The sequence below is a fragment of the Penicillium subrubescens genome, assembly GCF_028828155.1.
Source record: "Penicillium subrubescens strain IBT 31985 chromosome Unknown utg000004l_segment0_segment0, whole genome shotgun sequence".
NCBI classification, from domain to species: domain Eukaryota; kingdom Fungi; phylum Ascomycota; class Eurotiomycetes; order Eurotiales; family Aspergillaceae; genus Penicillium; species Penicillium subrubescens.
In genome coordinates, this window is record NW_026643154.1 from 892,341 (window position 1) to 907,628 (window position 15,288).

General features: G+C 50.2%; 7 protein-coding genes across 7 annotated transcripts; 2 read left to right on the top strand and 5 right to left on the bottom strand.

The window, feature by feature from the left end:
- Positions 1 to 51: 51 nt before the first annotated feature.
- Positions 52 to 1,706, bottom strand: N7473_005422 (purine-cytosine permease family protein; the record flags this gene model as incomplete). The annotated part of the gene is made up of 4 exons (XM_057151362.1): positions 52 to 537; positions 600 to 1,239; positions 1,293 to 1,466; positions 1,534 to 1,706. 4 exons carry the CDS (start codon positions 1,704 to 1,706, stop codon positions 52 to 54), a joined length of 1,473 nt encoding a protein of 490 aa, XP_057009167.1.
- A 412-nt stretch (positions 1,707 to 2,118) lies between these two features.
- N7473_005423 (uncharacterized protein) lies at positions 2,119 to 3,315 on the top strand (the record flags this gene model as incomplete). The annotated part of the gene is made up of 1 exon (XM_057151363.1): positions 2,119 to 3,315. One exon carries the CDS (start codon positions 2,119 to 2,121, stop codon positions 3,313 to 3,315), a length of 1,197 nt encoding a protein of 398 aa, XP_057009168.1.
- Positions 3,316 to 3,602: 287 nt separating this feature from the next.
- Positions 3,603 to 5,044, bottom strand: N7473_005424 (CCDC90 family protein; the record flags this gene model as incomplete). Its single annotated transcript, XM_057151364.1, has 2 exons — positions 3,603 to 3,790; positions 3,847 to 5,044. The coding sequence occupies 2 exons, from the start codon at positions 5,042 to 5,044 to the stop codon at positions 3,603 to 3,605; spliced, it is 1,386 nt and encodes a 461-aa protein (XP_057009169.1).
- A 2,117-nt stretch (positions 5,045 to 7,161) lies between these two features.
- N7473_005425 (tyrosinase family protein) lies at positions 7,162 to 8,635 on the bottom strand. The gene is made up of 4 exons (XM_057151365.1): positions 8,430 to 8,635; positions 8,244 to 8,369; positions 8,061 to 8,183; positions 7,162 to 8,002 (listed from the first exon to the last, which is right to left on the bottom strand). The coding sequence occupies exons 1-4, from the start codon at positions 8,573 to 8,575 to the stop codon at positions 7,294 to 7,296; spliced, it is 1,104 nt and encodes a 367-aa protein (XP_057009170.1). The 5' UTR covers positions 8,576 to 8,635; the 3' UTR covers positions 7,162 to 7,293.
- Positions 8,636 to 9,439: 804 nt separating this feature from the next.
- On the bottom strand, positions 9,440 to 11,934 carry N7473_005426 (COG1/VPS51 family protein; the record flags this gene model as incomplete). The annotated part of the gene is made up of 3 exons (XM_057151366.1): positions 9,440 to 11,505; positions 11,560 to 11,729; positions 11,792 to 11,934. The coding sequence occupies 3 exons, from the start codon at positions 11,932 to 11,934 to the stop codon at positions 9,440 to 9,442; spliced, it is 2,379 nt and encodes a 792-aa protein (XP_057009171.1).
- Positions 11,935 to 12,085: 151 nt separating this feature from the next.
- On the top strand, positions 12,086 to 13,477 carry cdc123 (cell proliferation protein CDC123; the record flags this gene model as incomplete). The annotated part of the gene is made up of 2 exons (XM_057151367.1): positions 12,086 to 12,247; positions 12,307 to 13,477. The coding sequence occupies exons 1-2, from the start codon at positions 12,114 to 12,116 to the stop codon at positions 13,475 to 13,477; spliced, it is 1,305 nt and encodes a 434-aa protein (XP_057009172.1). The 5' UTR covers positions 12,086 to 12,113.
- A 416-nt stretch (positions 13,478 to 13,893) lies between these two features.
- N7473_005428 (dodecenoyl-CoA isomerase) lies at positions 13,894 to 14,993 on the bottom strand. Its single transcript, XM_057151368.1, has 2 exons — positions 14,670 to 14,993; positions 13,894 to 14,575 (listed from the first exon to the last, which is right to left on the bottom strand). Exons 1-2 carry the CDS (start codon positions 14,858 to 14,860, stop codon positions 13,939 to 13,941), a joined length of 828 nt encoding a protein of 275 aa, XP_057009173.1. The 5' UTR covers positions 14,861 to 14,993; the 3' UTR covers positions 13,894 to 13,938.
- Between the last annotated feature and the right edge of the window lie 295 nt (positions 14,994 to 15,288).

Consider the following 15,288-nt stretch of genomic DNA (forward strand, 5'->3'; position numbering starts at 1 on the left):
ATCTTGGGACGAATAGAGCCGCATCTCATGATCTATCACTCTCTTGACCCTTCACTGGCCCCCATATCGCTTCTCAATCCAGCGAAAAACGGGGAATACAAGGCCAGAAAACGCAAATGTGAGCTCATGGCCGATGTTCGCCCCCTTTGTCCCAATTAAGGATGCAATTGGCCCACTGTACCATGCCACCTTCATTCCGAGAGCAGCTCCTAGAAACCCGAACGCAAAGGCTCCTATTGCCGCCCATCCAAATGATAACAGCGCCGGGTTATTCCAAGCATCAAAGTCATATGCCTTCCATCCGCGCCGAAATATGAAATGCTCCTCCAGCACCACGGTTATATGGATCACTGTCCAGTATCCGATCACACTTAGCAGTGTTTGCAAAGTATCTTCGAAGTACTTTGCGGCGCAGCAACCAACGATGATAGCCGCTACGAAGCCGAATGTGACCAAAATGACTCGGGGCACTCTGATGGCCCACGAGCCGAGATTTTGTGCATGGAGCGCGAAGGAATAGTTGTTTGGGATGTTGTTCTTCAATCAATTATCAGCTCGAGAGATCGAAATGGTGCCCACCAATTGCTGAATGAACTTACTGGTATCGCACTCAGAGCTGCAAAGACCATGAGGAATTTGCCGAACCCCCCTGCGGGCTGCAACGCCATCGAAAGCAGTCCACCAATTGAGGAGGATGAATACGCTTCCTTCCATTCCGGATTCGTGACCGTCCCGCTATACATCGCTGCTCCAAGTGATTGCACCAGCACAGTGGGAAAAAAGATGCCAACATATGTAGCGCCGAAGATTTGCCATCGGGGCGTATCATGGGGCATGCGAACATTGTAATCTGCTGCACAGTTGACCCACGAAACAGAAAAGGAGAAAATACTGGCCGTATAAGTCAAAACAGCGGCAGCCTTATTCGCACCTTCTAATGCCCGAGGGGCTTCCGAAGTAAACGAAGATGCTCCTGTCCCAGCAGCAACACACCAGACAATCAAAGGAGGAATCCAGATGAACGCATCCAATCGATGGATCCAGGTGATACCTAGCGCGCAAATCACCCACACGAATGTACATATGACGATAACCCCTGCCCATGTTGGAAACTTTCCGTTCGACAATGCGTTGAGGACCGATGCGCCGGAGATCGAGTTGATGGCGTTCCACCCGGTGGTGGCGATCATAGAAAACACGACGACGAGCATGTTGCCCCAGTATCCGAATGAGTATCGCCTGTGGTATGTCAGAGATCTGAAAGACATTCATTTGAAGAAGTGATCACATACGAGAAGGTCGTCATTCGCAATCCAGTCAACCCGAATGTAGCTGTCCAAGCCGGCAAGAGATCACTGGCGAGGTTCACGAGAAGAATGACTAGAAAACTGTCCCAGAATGCCAGGCCAAGTGCGCCACCGAGAGAGCCAATATTCAGGGTTGCAACAGCCATATTTGCGCTGAACCTAAACCATCATACGCCGTACATCAGTCCAGACATTCATAAATTGGAAGAAATAGATGGATATGTACCAGAAAGTAGTTGCATTCCAGAACTTGGTCGTATTTTGATGTCTTTCTTCATCAGTCACTCTCTCAATGCCGCCTTCTTCAATAGAAAGACGTCTAGGAAACCATGATTTAGTGTCCTTTGTAGGGTTTATATCAGATTGCACCTTATTAGGTGATTCAGTCGAAGAATCCATTATGGAAAAAGATAAACAGTACTCGTATAGCCCTCACAAGACTGGACTTGAACCGATACTCTTCGTTCTTCCTCGCCATTTCCTCGAGGATCTGACTCCTTTCTATACTTCCACGAAACATGCCCTGTTCAATTTTCTATCATCCTATTCTTCTCATTTTACTACCATCCTGCGATTAGCATATCTATGGCGAATCTGATGCCATCCTGTCAGTCTACCAGCGATGGTTGGCTGCCGGCTTATCTCGCCGCGGCATGCCGCGGCATGCCGGTCGGCCAAGCCCTGATCACGAACAGTCAACAATATGGGCTCTATTCTATCGGGTGTATAAAATATTGCCTATCTGCTATTCAAAGGTACGTTTTTGATCAAAATCTCTCCTCTCTCTCATCCATTTGCTAAGAAGTTCACAATGGAGCAGCACACCCTCCGCCGCCGAGGCCTCGGTCTCCGCGGTGTCGACGAACAACGAGTCTCCCCCGGTTACGTCCTCTACTCTCCTCTTACCTCAAACACGGCCCATCTCGTCTCAACTTCCGGTAAAGAAGTTCACCGTTGGACTCTTCCCCACCGCGCTGGTCGGCATTCCCGCATTCTACCCAATGGATCCCTGGCATACAATGGCGTCCACCCGGATGCTCCCCGGCTGTTCCCCATGTGGGCCAAGTATCGCGGCGGCGTCATGATACAGGTTGATCCGTCGGGCATGATTCTTCGACAGTATTCTGATCCTTACGCCCATCATGACCAGAATCATCTCGATGATGGAACGCTGCTCTATACCACCCTTGAACCTCTCACGGCTGAAGAAGCGGCTCGTGTGCGTGGCGGTATTCCCGGCAGTGAAGCACCCGGAGGTATCATCTACGGTGACTGCATTAGGCTGGTTGATCCCTGGTCTGTCTCCAATACATCCTCCTCGGCCGACTTTGATGGGGGCAATGGGACTGGTGGTGCCAAGCTGCTTTGGTCCTGGCGGGCGATTGACCATCTCGATCTCGAGGCTTTCGCCGCTCACCCACACTACGCACGCGAACACTGGCCTCTGATCAACAGTGTCAGCTTTGACTCGGAGGGAAACATCATCGCCTCGACACGCAATGCCTCCGGAGTCTTCATCATCAGCCGAAAGACCGGAGAAGTTCTCTGGCATTTGACCGCGCCAACGGTGTGCCAGCAACACTGCGCACACCAAATCAATTCAGCAGGGGACATTCTCATCCTCGATAACGGCGTCTTTAGACCTGAGATTTCCGTGCCGTTTTCACGGGCTATCATTGTCTCGCGCCATAAGCAGATCAAGTGGGAATACAAGGATACAACGACTGGTGGTCTGGGTTTCTTTACTCCGTTTATGGGGTCGGCGCAGAAATTGGAGAATGGGAACGTGTTGATTTGTGAGGCGGCTACTGGTCGGATTATTGAGGTTACTGAGGGTGGTGAGGTGGTGTGGGAATTTGCTGTTCCGCAGTTGCAGGATTACAAGGCTGTTATGAGTAAGGATGAACTGGAGGAGATGGAGAGGATTGGGTTTTCGAATCAGAGTAATGCTATCTTCAGGGCTTATAAGTATCGGCCTGAGCAGGTACCTTGGGTGAAGGAAAACTGACCTAGCGGAGAAGAAATAACGGAGGTGCCTCATGATCGAGCTGTATCGAGATCAGGATGGAAGTCCACGTCTCTGTCGATGCAGTGTTCAATGGTTTAGAAATGAGAGATAAAGTGAAAAATGTATATTTAGGGTATCAGATATCTATGTTGGTAATGGTACAGCCCGTCTCCGTTGTGAAGACAGTATTGAAACACAAAAGAAAGGGGATAGATGCAATAATTTGTACAGGGTGGGTTGAAACTGTAAAGAGTGTCGTATCGTCTTTGTTGAAAATAAGGGAAAGGTTAACCCAAAGCTTCACCAAGGTGTGCCTCGACGACAACAGGTGACATCTCGGACTGGACTCCGGCATCGTGGACAACCCGAGTTTCAGTGGTGATTTCCTTAGTAACAGGCTTTTCAACCTCCTTGACTTGCTTGGGCTCCTGGACTCTGCGTACAGAGGAATATTTGAGGAAGACGATGATCATGACTGGAGAAGGCAGTTAGTACACAGCATCAGACACTTTTGAGGCCGCGAAAACTTACAGGCACAGATGCCTATTGTCAAAGCCGCGCGTCTTGTCAGAACCCAACGCAGACCCTCGATCTCACTCTTTCCATCGCTGTTGAGCGAGACAGTGATCTTATAGTTCAACTCCTGAACCATAGTATCAATGATGCGCTGGTTCTCACGCGTGGCCATCTTATGGTCATTGAACATGCCCTTGATGTCATCCTTCATACCGGAGAGCTCCTGGTTGAGGCGCTGGGACAAGATATCCGTTTCATGCTCCAGCTGTGTCCGGGATGCACGCTGCCTTTGAACCTCGGAGTTCCGTGCAGTCTGCAAGGATTGTTGTAGCTCCGAGCAAGCTGCTTTGAAAAGATACTCTTCATTCTCCACGTCTGACTTGGAGGTCAAGCTCTGCTTGGCGAAGTCGAGGTTATTCTGGAGGATGGTGCGGACTGCTTTCATGATAGTAATAGACTGTTCGCTGCTGTATCCGCCCTTTGAGAGATCGAGAACAAGGGAGTAGGTATCGAAATGGTGTACGTAAGGCGCCGGGCTCATGTGCGGCGGCTTGTGTGACGCTTGCGTTTCCGTTTGTGTGAGGCCTGTGGGCGGGGAGGGCATGTGGTAGACTTCTTCGAAAGCGCTGCGATTCATGTATGGCGGCATCTGAGACATCTCCTCCCCGACTTCACCGGATGCAGACATGGAGGGTGGAGGGGTGAAGGCATTAGTTGTCTCGGTCTCGGCGGAAGCGTCATGCTCATCGCGCGCTGGTTCCAGTATGGCGTGGTGTTTCGTTGACTCGGCGGCAGCTTGCTCCGACGCATTAGAAGCAGCAGCATCTGCGCTGTCCGTGTGAATGTTCTCCGGAGGTGATTGTGACTCCGACTGCGATTTCTCCGGAGGTGATTGTGACTCCGACTGCGATTGTGATTGCAACTCTTCTGACACTGGGACATTTTGTTCCGTCGTATGAGCTCCCTCCTTTCCAGTCACTGCTTCGTCCGGGTTCTGAGTCGATTGGCCATCCTTGGGCCGGGATGGGGGAGGCAGGTTGCGCTCAACGGCTGGTCCATAACGCCGCTGGTAGGTTTCTTGCCCCCGTCGGCGGGTAGTATGGAAACCGTGTCTGAGCCCGGCATATCGAAGAGATCGATACGTGTTTGGTTCGCATGAGCGAACAGCACGCATCAAACTCGGGTAGAGGAACGGAAGCCGGGGCGTGGCCATGGTTGAGATTTGCAGAAGTTAGAAACATTTCCCGTCGGCGAAGTCCAAGTGACGTTGTCCCCCGCGGAAACGAAGATTAGGTAAGCATATCTCTGCCCGCGCTGATTAGATAAGACATAGCCTGGATCCTATCCATCCACAGATACCTGGTACAGCCTCATTTGAATCTTTTTGTTCTACTAGTTCAAGCGAACGGGGTCAAAATCTGGTCTATTCTCTCCCTATCTCGACATGAACCGAAGATAGCAATTCATCGTAACAAATTAGGCTTTATCCTGATATTTATTGGCCCAAACTTCTCAAAAGAACACTTTGGTATGCTCTGCATTATCTTGTTGTTCAAGTCAGACGGATATTTGATTCAATCATTATACCTAGTAGAGAGTAGTAACTATGGAACGTTCAAAGCCGGTGCTGATGGCTTACCAAGACAATATGTCCCGTTCAGGCCGCCTTAAGGAAACTTTATAGATCTTTCCCTCTTCATCCCGCGCTTCCCCAGTATCACCATTATAGACGGGAATCAAATGCTGAGGAATGGCAGCTAACAAGTATATAGCAATACCCGGACCGGGCGAACGTGAAACTTGTAGTAGATGATGGGGTTGATGAGCCTGTGATTTTCAAGATCGTTAAAAAGGAGGAAGGTGAGGATCCGGAGGAGGGATTACAAGTCGTGATAACATTGGCCATGACCCCCAGGCTTGACTAAACAGGAAGTCAGCTTTCCCGGATAGTATAGCTAAATGTCTACGCATATCTCGCCCGTCATTTCACATTCTGTCTTGCGATTAGCCTTAGCCTATATTAACTAGTTTTGTTACTTCTTACTAGAACGTTAAGATTCGATAGCTCTGAGGGAGCACAAACCACCACCAAAAATGCTGGAGAGGCTCATTCATCAGATGTTTGACTTCAAGTGTCTGTTTACAAAGGAGGACACGAAAGGTAAGAGGAAAGACAGTCGGCGTTGGGGTATGGAAGGGACAGAATTCGCCAGGCCGTTTGAAATCGCTAAGCTAGAGACAAAAGGTATCTGAGGGGGATATGACATGACATGAGATGAGTTAACATTATTTTTGTGAGTTGAGATAATTGTTGTAAGTTGGTATGATTGTCGTGAGTTGACATTGACTGAAATCCACATCAGTTTTGGCCTCCGCGAGCGTCGCTTATTTCATTGCAAATAGTGACAGTTGGCGACCGTCGCATTGAGCCGGCGCCAGCAGTTTTGGGCAGCGATCCACTCCTTCTCCGCATCTTCCCTGTACAGTGGGAGACTTGTTTCCCACTCAACATTCGACGAACCCCCCCGGGAATCCATTTCTATGGCAAGCGAGTCGCATCCTCATCGACGGTGAGTCGTCCAATGTGGACGAGGAACGATTCCAAAAAGCGAATAATGTGAACGCGGTGGAGTCGGCCTTGCTCAATCATCTTGCCTTGATGGTGGCGAAGCTCAGCTTTCAGGATGTCGCATCTGGTTTCGAAGCAGGCAAGGATCAAACTGATGCTTCTCCGGCATCGAACATTTCCTCCCGCTTCTCTGAGCCTGTCGATGTCTTTGGATAAAGGTCCTTCAGAGACTGAGCGATGTCGATGATACCGATTTCCTGGGGCCTTTCTCGAAGGGCCACGACCATCTAGTGTAGACTTTCCACGAGGGACTGTCGAAGGTCCACGAAAGAAGTGGGAGTGCGTGACAACATGGAGGGCGAACGTGGATGGAGGTGCGAGGCTGATCAAATTAATCAATTGCTCATGGTGATGTTGTGTAGAAAAGTAATTTTCAAAACAAGAGTGTTTAGATCCTCGATGCTGGAGGCGATGTGAGAGTTGTCTAAATTTACGCTTGCGGCCATGCGAGGTACATCGAACGACAAACAAACATTGTTTGGACTCAAGTCCTCACGCATTTTTCGTGATGCTCTTTGATCTTCCGAGCACTTCTGGAGAGAAAGAAGGCCTTGCCCCAGCTGGCAATCCCCGGCCAACATCCTGCAAGGCCAAAGAAGACGACAAACCCTGCAAACATATCTCGAGGTCAAAGGGAATCGAGCTCAAAGGGATCGAGTCATCAACCATGATCGTAATCACCATGTGAGCTAACTCTAAAGGTCTGTTTACAGCTGATCTTGAATAGAGATGCTGTCACGTCATTAAAATTAATATTCACTCGGAAGAGCTATGCTTCTATATAACAAAATACCGTCCACAATTATGTGCAACACGTCTAGATCAAACAGAAATCAAGTATATGTATAGCACAGCCCATATCCCGTAGGATTCATCACTTCACGGACCTTACGCGGCCGATCTAGTACCCCGAACTCCATCGTCGTGTTTAGCATAACCGGCTGGCCCCAAGGCGGGTTCAGAATGTTCGTAGTACCATTAAGGGCATATCGTCTGTTCTTCTCATCTCTGCTTTGCCACATCGCCCATAACCGATCAATCATACAATGATGCAGCATGAATGCTGGATCCTGCGGCGACGCGAATAAATCTTGCATGGTTGCCCCAAGGCTGAAGTGCCCTCCGCCGTGAACACCCAGGACACCATCTGGCCGCGGTGGCCAATGGTCCATAACCGTTTGGAAATCAACAATATCTGTCGAGGCTAGGAGACGTGAAACAATAGTCTCGTTGTTATAATGTGATGTGACGAAGTTGTTTAGGCTTCGGTTGAAGCAGCGTGGGTTGTACTCGAATTTTGGGGAAGGGATCTCGGTAAATGAAGTCAGATCGCGAGAGAATGGGCCGAGATGAATCTGTAGGTCTTTGAAGGGTCCGCATCTGACGCAGCCTCCACCCGAACCACGGGGGATAGTCATGTTGCCACCGGATATGGGTTGCTCATCCGGGTTGTATTCTCCATCGCCAGAGAGGGAAGTCTCGCTGCAGTCGAACAGGGGACTTTTCTTGAGGTCGTTTGTCCAAAGAGGCCAGTTCCAGTATCTGAATTGAGAGGCATGGTCAGTTTAAAGATGCATTCTAGATGGCGTGGTTTCCTTACGGGAGATAGCCTGTATAGCCACATTCTTCTCGGAGAGCTCGCTCCCATAGCCAGGTGAAACGGCGGTGCCACGGAAGAAACAACCCGCTATAGTGGACGTGGAGGGTGTTGTTGATGTGTGTACTGTGAAAGGTCAGATACAATTGATCACGTATACGTAGCACATCAGATCCAAATACGCACGCAACAAAGTCATCAAATCGGCTGCGAACCCCAGGGTATTCTGCAGTTGAAAGTCGAGGAGGCTTTCGAGTCATACATAGCACGGCATCGGTATAGCTCTTTCGCTCAGCTGGAGCCATTTCCCCCCTAAGATTTATCAGTCATATTTCCCATGTATCTCAGTGAAGGTAGATAGGTATATTTTACCATTCTCTACGTATCGCCGTCTTGTCCGGTGTGCATGACTGTGATATGGGGAGATAGATCGCCGTGGCCACCTGCGCAAGGACGCATAGCAGCCAAATGGAACTGCGCCGGACCATAGTTGGGGAACGTCTTGGGGTTGAGAGCATACGTCCTCGGAGTGGAATTTAATTGTCCCAATTTTTTTTGGAAGGGGGAGCTTGTTATGTATAAGTGAGTTGCTCTAAAAATAATCAGCCCCTGCCTCGGGCTTAAAAAGCTCTATTTGAAGAAATTGACCTTCGCTTCTCCGTACAGAACCTACACTCGGTAAACAGGTTCTTCGATCTCCACCACAGACCTATTACAGGGATGTCATCTTGGCGAGTCGCGTTAGGATGCCTAATTAATACCAAGGGGGCTATCGGGTTCTTCGACTGCGCCTAGATGCGATTTGACGTTTTGGTCAATGTGCATATGATAGATCCACGGAATTGAACCCTATCTTCGCTGCTGCATGACACATAACGAATCCCATTGTTGACGGAAAAAGCATGAGTTTGGTGGCCCCATTTATTTTCGCAAGGGGTTCGTTCGTGGAGCCCCAAGTCCCTGCATATGACAACTCACACCGGCGTTGATAGGCAAGACCATGTGGATTAATTCCAGGATGGCTCAGTCACATGGCAAAATGCTCCTTTTGTTGTGATTCGGGCCCATAAAATGATCTCATCAGTATGTGGACTCAGTTCCATTAACTCCGAGTCGGATGATGCGCAGGTTGGGGGTGGACCTGGTAGTTACGAGACAATGCCACTGGCGATCACAGGCCACACGACCTCTTACACAGATAACCAAGTTAAGAGAGGAATATGCCCAGGTTTGAGTAAAGTAGCGGGGAACGATATGTGTTGTCCCCAAAATGAGATGGAACAGAGCTGTACTCAATGCTATGCTAACAAATCGCTAAACAGGGTAAGGGGAAGAAAAAGGTACAGGATCATGGATGCATGTATAGAACAAAGTATGAGCACTCAGCGCTCCGCCAAGAGACCAAACAGCAGCTCTGTTCGCTTCCAGTATTCTTGAGCAGACTTGCGGATAGCCTTGGCAGCCGCGACGCTGGGGTCGGCACTCTTGTGAACTCGCTCCACGACATCAGCCAGCTGAGTCGAGTCGCCTAGCATGTTTGCCAAATAAAGGGCATCAAAGAGCAGCTGCACTTTCCAATCATGCAGATCCTCTGCCTGCGTGGCATCGATTGGTTTCTCGGCGGTATTCACGGTCTCAGAGGAAGTATCAGCCCCATTGTCTTTCTTGTCACCGTTCTCGGTGGCTTCTTCAACCTTGGATTCGGTTTTCGGAATAGCCTCGGTTGGAGTCTCCCAACCTTCCAACTCTTCAAGTGTCGATCCGAGAGACTTGTTCAATTGCTTCTCCAATGCGTCTTTCAAAACTCGCACTGTCGATGGGTCCCAAAGATCAGAACCACTATCATCCATCGTCGCAGTTAGGCGACGCAGAAACTTGAATGTACTCGGTGATGGCTGGACAGGTACAGGTGGATCGCCTTCCCAGAGTGACCGACCAGGAACACCTCTCCGTTTGTCCGACTTGGGATCCTTGTTGGTTGAAGGAACAAAGGCTAGGTGGCCGGTATTTGTCACAATTTCCGAGGCGAGAAGTTGTTGCAGTTGAGGAGCGAGCTGGCTCGAGAAGAGGAAGTCCTCTGCAATAAACCCGGAGGGAATATCTCGCCGGACGAGCCGGACGAGCCGAAGCAAGAAGGTGGCCTTCTGGCTGAGATGCGAGGGTTCAAAGGCCTTAAAGGCGTCATTGAAGGAATCCTGAAGATTTTGGTAAGCCTGTCCGACAGCCGAATGGAGAGCCTTCGAAATCGTTCGAGGGTCATCATCATTTAGTCGCGGTGTGACATCGATATCTTCGTCCTCTACTTCGCCACCGACCAGCACATCAGTCCACTTGAGGCGTCGGAGAGCCTCGATCGATTCATTCAAATCTTGGACAGAGACCAGCCATGATTTATACTTCGTCAAAACTGCGGACACGTCGTCGTCCCGTCCTAGAAGACGATCTCCTACCGCATGTTTGAAAATAGACGCCCCATTCGAGTAGTCCGCGGTGATCAAGTCCGAATCCCAGAGGGACCCAACAGAAGTATGTTCAGAAGCTTCCCATTTAGACACGGTCGATAAAATCTGGCCTGCGATGTCATCGATTGTCTGAACCTGGGTGGTCAAGATTCGTGTAAGATGATCGTTGAAAATTTTTCGTAGACGTTCAAGAACATCCTCAGATCCATGTGTGATAGTTGAGCCCCAAGAAGATAACCATGATTCTATGGTATCGACGCGTAAAGACAAAAGCTCGGGGAAGTCATTGCTCTGAGCAAGAGCCTTCTGAGTTCCCTCCTCGAATCTGCTGAAGGCTTGCGAAGACCACTCCTTGATGGACTGGAGACCTTCAGACCGGCCAAGCTCACTCAATTTAATCCAGGGGGTGAAATTGATCACTTCGGGGGCAGCCCAACGACCCAATACATCGATCTCTAGGCCGTCCAGACTGCCAACTTCTGGGTCAGAGAGGATGGGTCTTGTCTTGAGCTTGGAAAGAACATCAGAGAATTGGCGAGATCGCAAAACCTTGGAGTTTTGCAGAGTGCGGATAAACAGCCGAAGAGCTTTCGGGATGTTGTCGCGAGAAGAATCCAAATGGCTGGCAATAACATCAAGGCGGACTTGATGGAAATGATGGATTGCATCGTCGGCCGAAGAACTTGTCGCGAGGCAGAACGCAGCCAATGACTCAATTATGCTCTCATCCAGGCCGTTCGTCGAGGTCAACCGCTTATCAATTCGTTTCAGAAGTGTTCGACGCAGAGAGGCCAATTGATTGCGCAAATCGTCTAGGAATGGCGGAGTTGAGGAATGTTGCGAGAGAGTCTTGTGCAGGAGACGAGACACAACGAGAACCTTGGCAACAAGTAACATTGAAGCGCGTTTGCGCAATAGCCGAGTAATGGAAGTTGTACAGCGGTGGAGCAGAGCCAGTTGTGCTCCAAAGGTATGCTTATCGGCATCTGTCGGGGACGTTAGTAATTGAGTCTCACACCCTCTAATCAAACATATCGTACCTGTCCCCGTAGTATCACTTTTCATCTGCCGCGCATGAAGATGCTTCTTCTCAACAAGTCTCGGGTTGCATCGCCTTCCCACATCGGTCAGGGTAGCCTCCACATCTTGTATCTCCTTGTTCATTTCCACAATTGTCTCGGCAGTTCCAACAAGCTCTCGGTATCGCGTACTATTGCAAAACATATTAGCACCTCTGCGATTCAGACTCAATGTCAATCATGGACTACTTACCCCACGAGAGCTCGGAGCTTCTCCCTATTGCTTGCAATGTCCCGCCGCAGCTCCTGTTCCACACGGCGAACCGTAGGGATCGGATACTGGAATGCATCTTGCCATGATTTCAGGCTCTGGGGATCTGGAGCCTCAGGGGCCATGCTGACAACAGTGCTGCAAGAAGCTCAAGGCGGCGTTGGGACCAAACCACCAACTCCGCGCTGGGGTGCCTGAGGTGGCCACGGGCTTATGTCATCTATCGTTATCGGCAGGTGACTCGAAGAAAAATGTCCCCGCGATTCCCCTCCATGACTTTGTTAAACAACTTGGAGATTCTAAGATGAAAATGCCAGATATGGAGACCGAAAAGACGCCGGTAGAGTCTTCATTGAGCGAGGTCCCGGATCGTTTGCCCTTCCCGCCAGTGACATACTCTCACATCCTCCATTGCTCCTACCATGACTGGCACCCTCGGTATGTTTTGCCTCTTATCTCCAATATGTTTTGTGAACAGGGCTAATCCCCAAGTTCAGCTATCGGCCGCTTATACCGAAATCTCGTCTTATCCCTCTCACATCAGCTTTCGTGAACTACCTCCGTGCCGACGGTATCGTCCTTCCGCCTGAAGTCCGACCTCCGAGAGAAGACGATGAGCTCGATGCATACGAAGATGACGAGGAAGGAGAGGACGACCCATCCGCGGAATGGCAGGAAATTCATACTCAAATTAAGAACACCATTGCCGAACTGGGCGGCAAGGTCACACCGAAACTGAATTGGAGTGCACCCAAAGACGCCACTTTCATGTCCCCCACGAATGACACCGAATGCCGCTCCGCCAACGACATATATCTACTCCTCAAAAGTAGCGACTTCATCACGCACGACCTCGAGCACCCCTTCGACGAGTGCGAACCGGATCACATCAATGACCCCCAGGCCTGTACTAGTGGCAAGCTCCCAGAAGATGTCTTGCCAGAAGTGCCCTACCACCTGGTCCTGCGCCAATACGTCAACTTCAACCCGTCACTAGAATTCCGATGCTTCGTACGCAATCGCAAGCTGCTTTGCATGTGTCAACGCGACCAAAATCATTTCGACTTCCTCTTTGGTATGCGCGATATGCTCCGGTCACGGATTCAGTCGTTCTTCGAGGAGAAGCTCCGCGATACTTTCCCCGATCCCAACTTTACCTTTGATGTATACATTCCAGCTCCGCATCAGCGAGTCTGGCTGATTGATATCAACCCCTGGGCCCAACGAACCGACCCGCTTCTGTTCAGCTGGTTGGAAATCCTGCGGATGAAGGACCCAATCGGGTTCGAAGAGGAGGCGGACAATGGGGTCCAGGAAAGCTTCGTGCGCATCTCCCTTCGGGATGGTAGCGTTATTACACCTTCGTCTGAAGAAGAGGCCGATGAAGAGTCTGCATCGGAGGAAGAGGAAGAGGAAGTAGAGCCTGCCATCCGCGAGGGAGATGACCAATTCGCACCCTTCCTGCCAGAGTTCCGCCTTATTAAGAAGGATGACCCGGAATCTTACTCGTTCAACACACCGCAGTTCTCAGCTCATAAGGTGCCAAAGGAGCTTGTGGACGCCTCGCTCGCAGGGCCTGGCGGCATGAGCGAGTTCTTGGGCAAGTGGCAGGAGATTCTGAAGCAGCAGGAGCGAGAAGACCGAGATGCTGGCAATGAGTCCAACTAAATGGACCACTTGTAATTATGCATTAGAGGAAGACGCGTTGAGTTGTGCAGTATTTTTGGATTCTGTGGCGTTGTCCGATGCATTTTTAGACGGATTGGTCAAAAGTGCATTTCCAAACAAATAAAATGAACTATTTATGATCAGATCATAAGCCTTGTCGCTATCCAAAACTTTCCTACCCATCGATATGACGAAATTTTAAAGTATTCAGCGTTTAAGCCCCCAAAACTATACAGTGGGAGTGCAAAGTCTGAATCTAGAGACTAGGAGGTCTACAAATATGCTTCAACTTCCTCTTGTTGGGAAGATCATCTTGAATGTATTGGAAATTGTCTCTCCAGATATATTTGATGATATCTCTCAATTTATTATTCTAAACATACAACTTTGGTCGAGGGTTTTAGACCGATGGAAACCCACTGTATGTACACAAAACAATCCCAGCCCACTCAACCCCCAATCTAAAGTTTATGCTTCTTCTCACCAGACGCCAACTTGCGGAACTCCTCCTGCGGCACACCCATCATAAACCGCTCAAGACCCATAAAAGCCTCAATCCCATTCTGACGATCCAAAATCTCCCTCTCAGGCCTACGCACCAACTCCTTAATCCCCAAAAGACTCGACTGATTCAAATGCGCACCCAACCGATCCTCAACCTCAGCAAGAACATTCTTCAAGAACCCCGCCGAGTCCTCCTTATTCTTCGAGTCCGCCTCAATAACCTTATTCACGAAGCCGGCCGAAACAAGCTCATCGCAGGGAATCCGCTTGCTCATGATGAGCGCCTCGTTAGCCTTGGCGATGCCGAGACGCTCGACGAAGGCGCGGCTGGCGCCGCCTTCGGCGACGAGTCCCAGCGAGGAGAAGGGGGTTAGGATGAAGGCGTGGGGCGCGGCGTAGATGAAGTCTGCGTGGGCGATGAGGGCGGCGGAGAGTCCGACGGCGGGCCCGTTGAGGGCCACGACGAGGATTTTGCTGTGGTTGTAGAAGGTGCGGGTTACGTCCACGTTGTTGGCGACGAAGCCTTTGACTAGTTCACGGCGGACGTTGGAGTTTAGGTCGCCGTTGGGCCGGCTGCTTGTTACGTCTGCGCCGCTGTTGAAGAGATGGTGGGTTAGTTTAGTTTGAGGTAGGGTTTTGTGAGGATTGGATTGGATGGGGGTCGGTCCATGGGGGTCGTAGATCATACGCAGAGAAGAATCGGCCTGTACCGGTGAGAACGGTGATGTAGATATCTTTACGCTGGTCAATCTCGCGAAGACGCTCGCCGAGGAGGTAGTACAGCTCCTGGTTCAGAGCATTCAGCTTATCAGGCCGGTTGAGCGTGACGATTGCGACACGATCTTGATAAGTGACGGTGATAAGCTGCTCGTTGGACATGGTTGCAATTTTTGGAATGAATTGGTACTCTGAATGGATTGAAACTGAATCAATCTGGGTCCGGGGGAGGTTTTCTGTGGAAACCAGCGATCATATAATTGTGCATGGAGCCTAACCCCCGGTAAACTCGGCGTGTGCTGCACTGCACGGAGGCACAGACTCTCCGGCCGTTTTGCGGGGGAAGACACCGCAAGCCGAGGCCCGCGGTAGGTCAGGTGACTGTGGGAATTGCTTATGTAATCCTTTTTTGAGGGCGGCATGTTTGCCCTGTTTGCCCTGTTTTGCGGTGTTTGAATCATCGGGCCCGTGACTGGCGCATCAGACAATATCAAGATCCAGATCCCGAGTCCCGCATCGTTTGATCGGCCACTGAAAGCTCCCGGAGAAACCGCTCACATCTGGGATTGTTTTCCTTTGCACAACATATT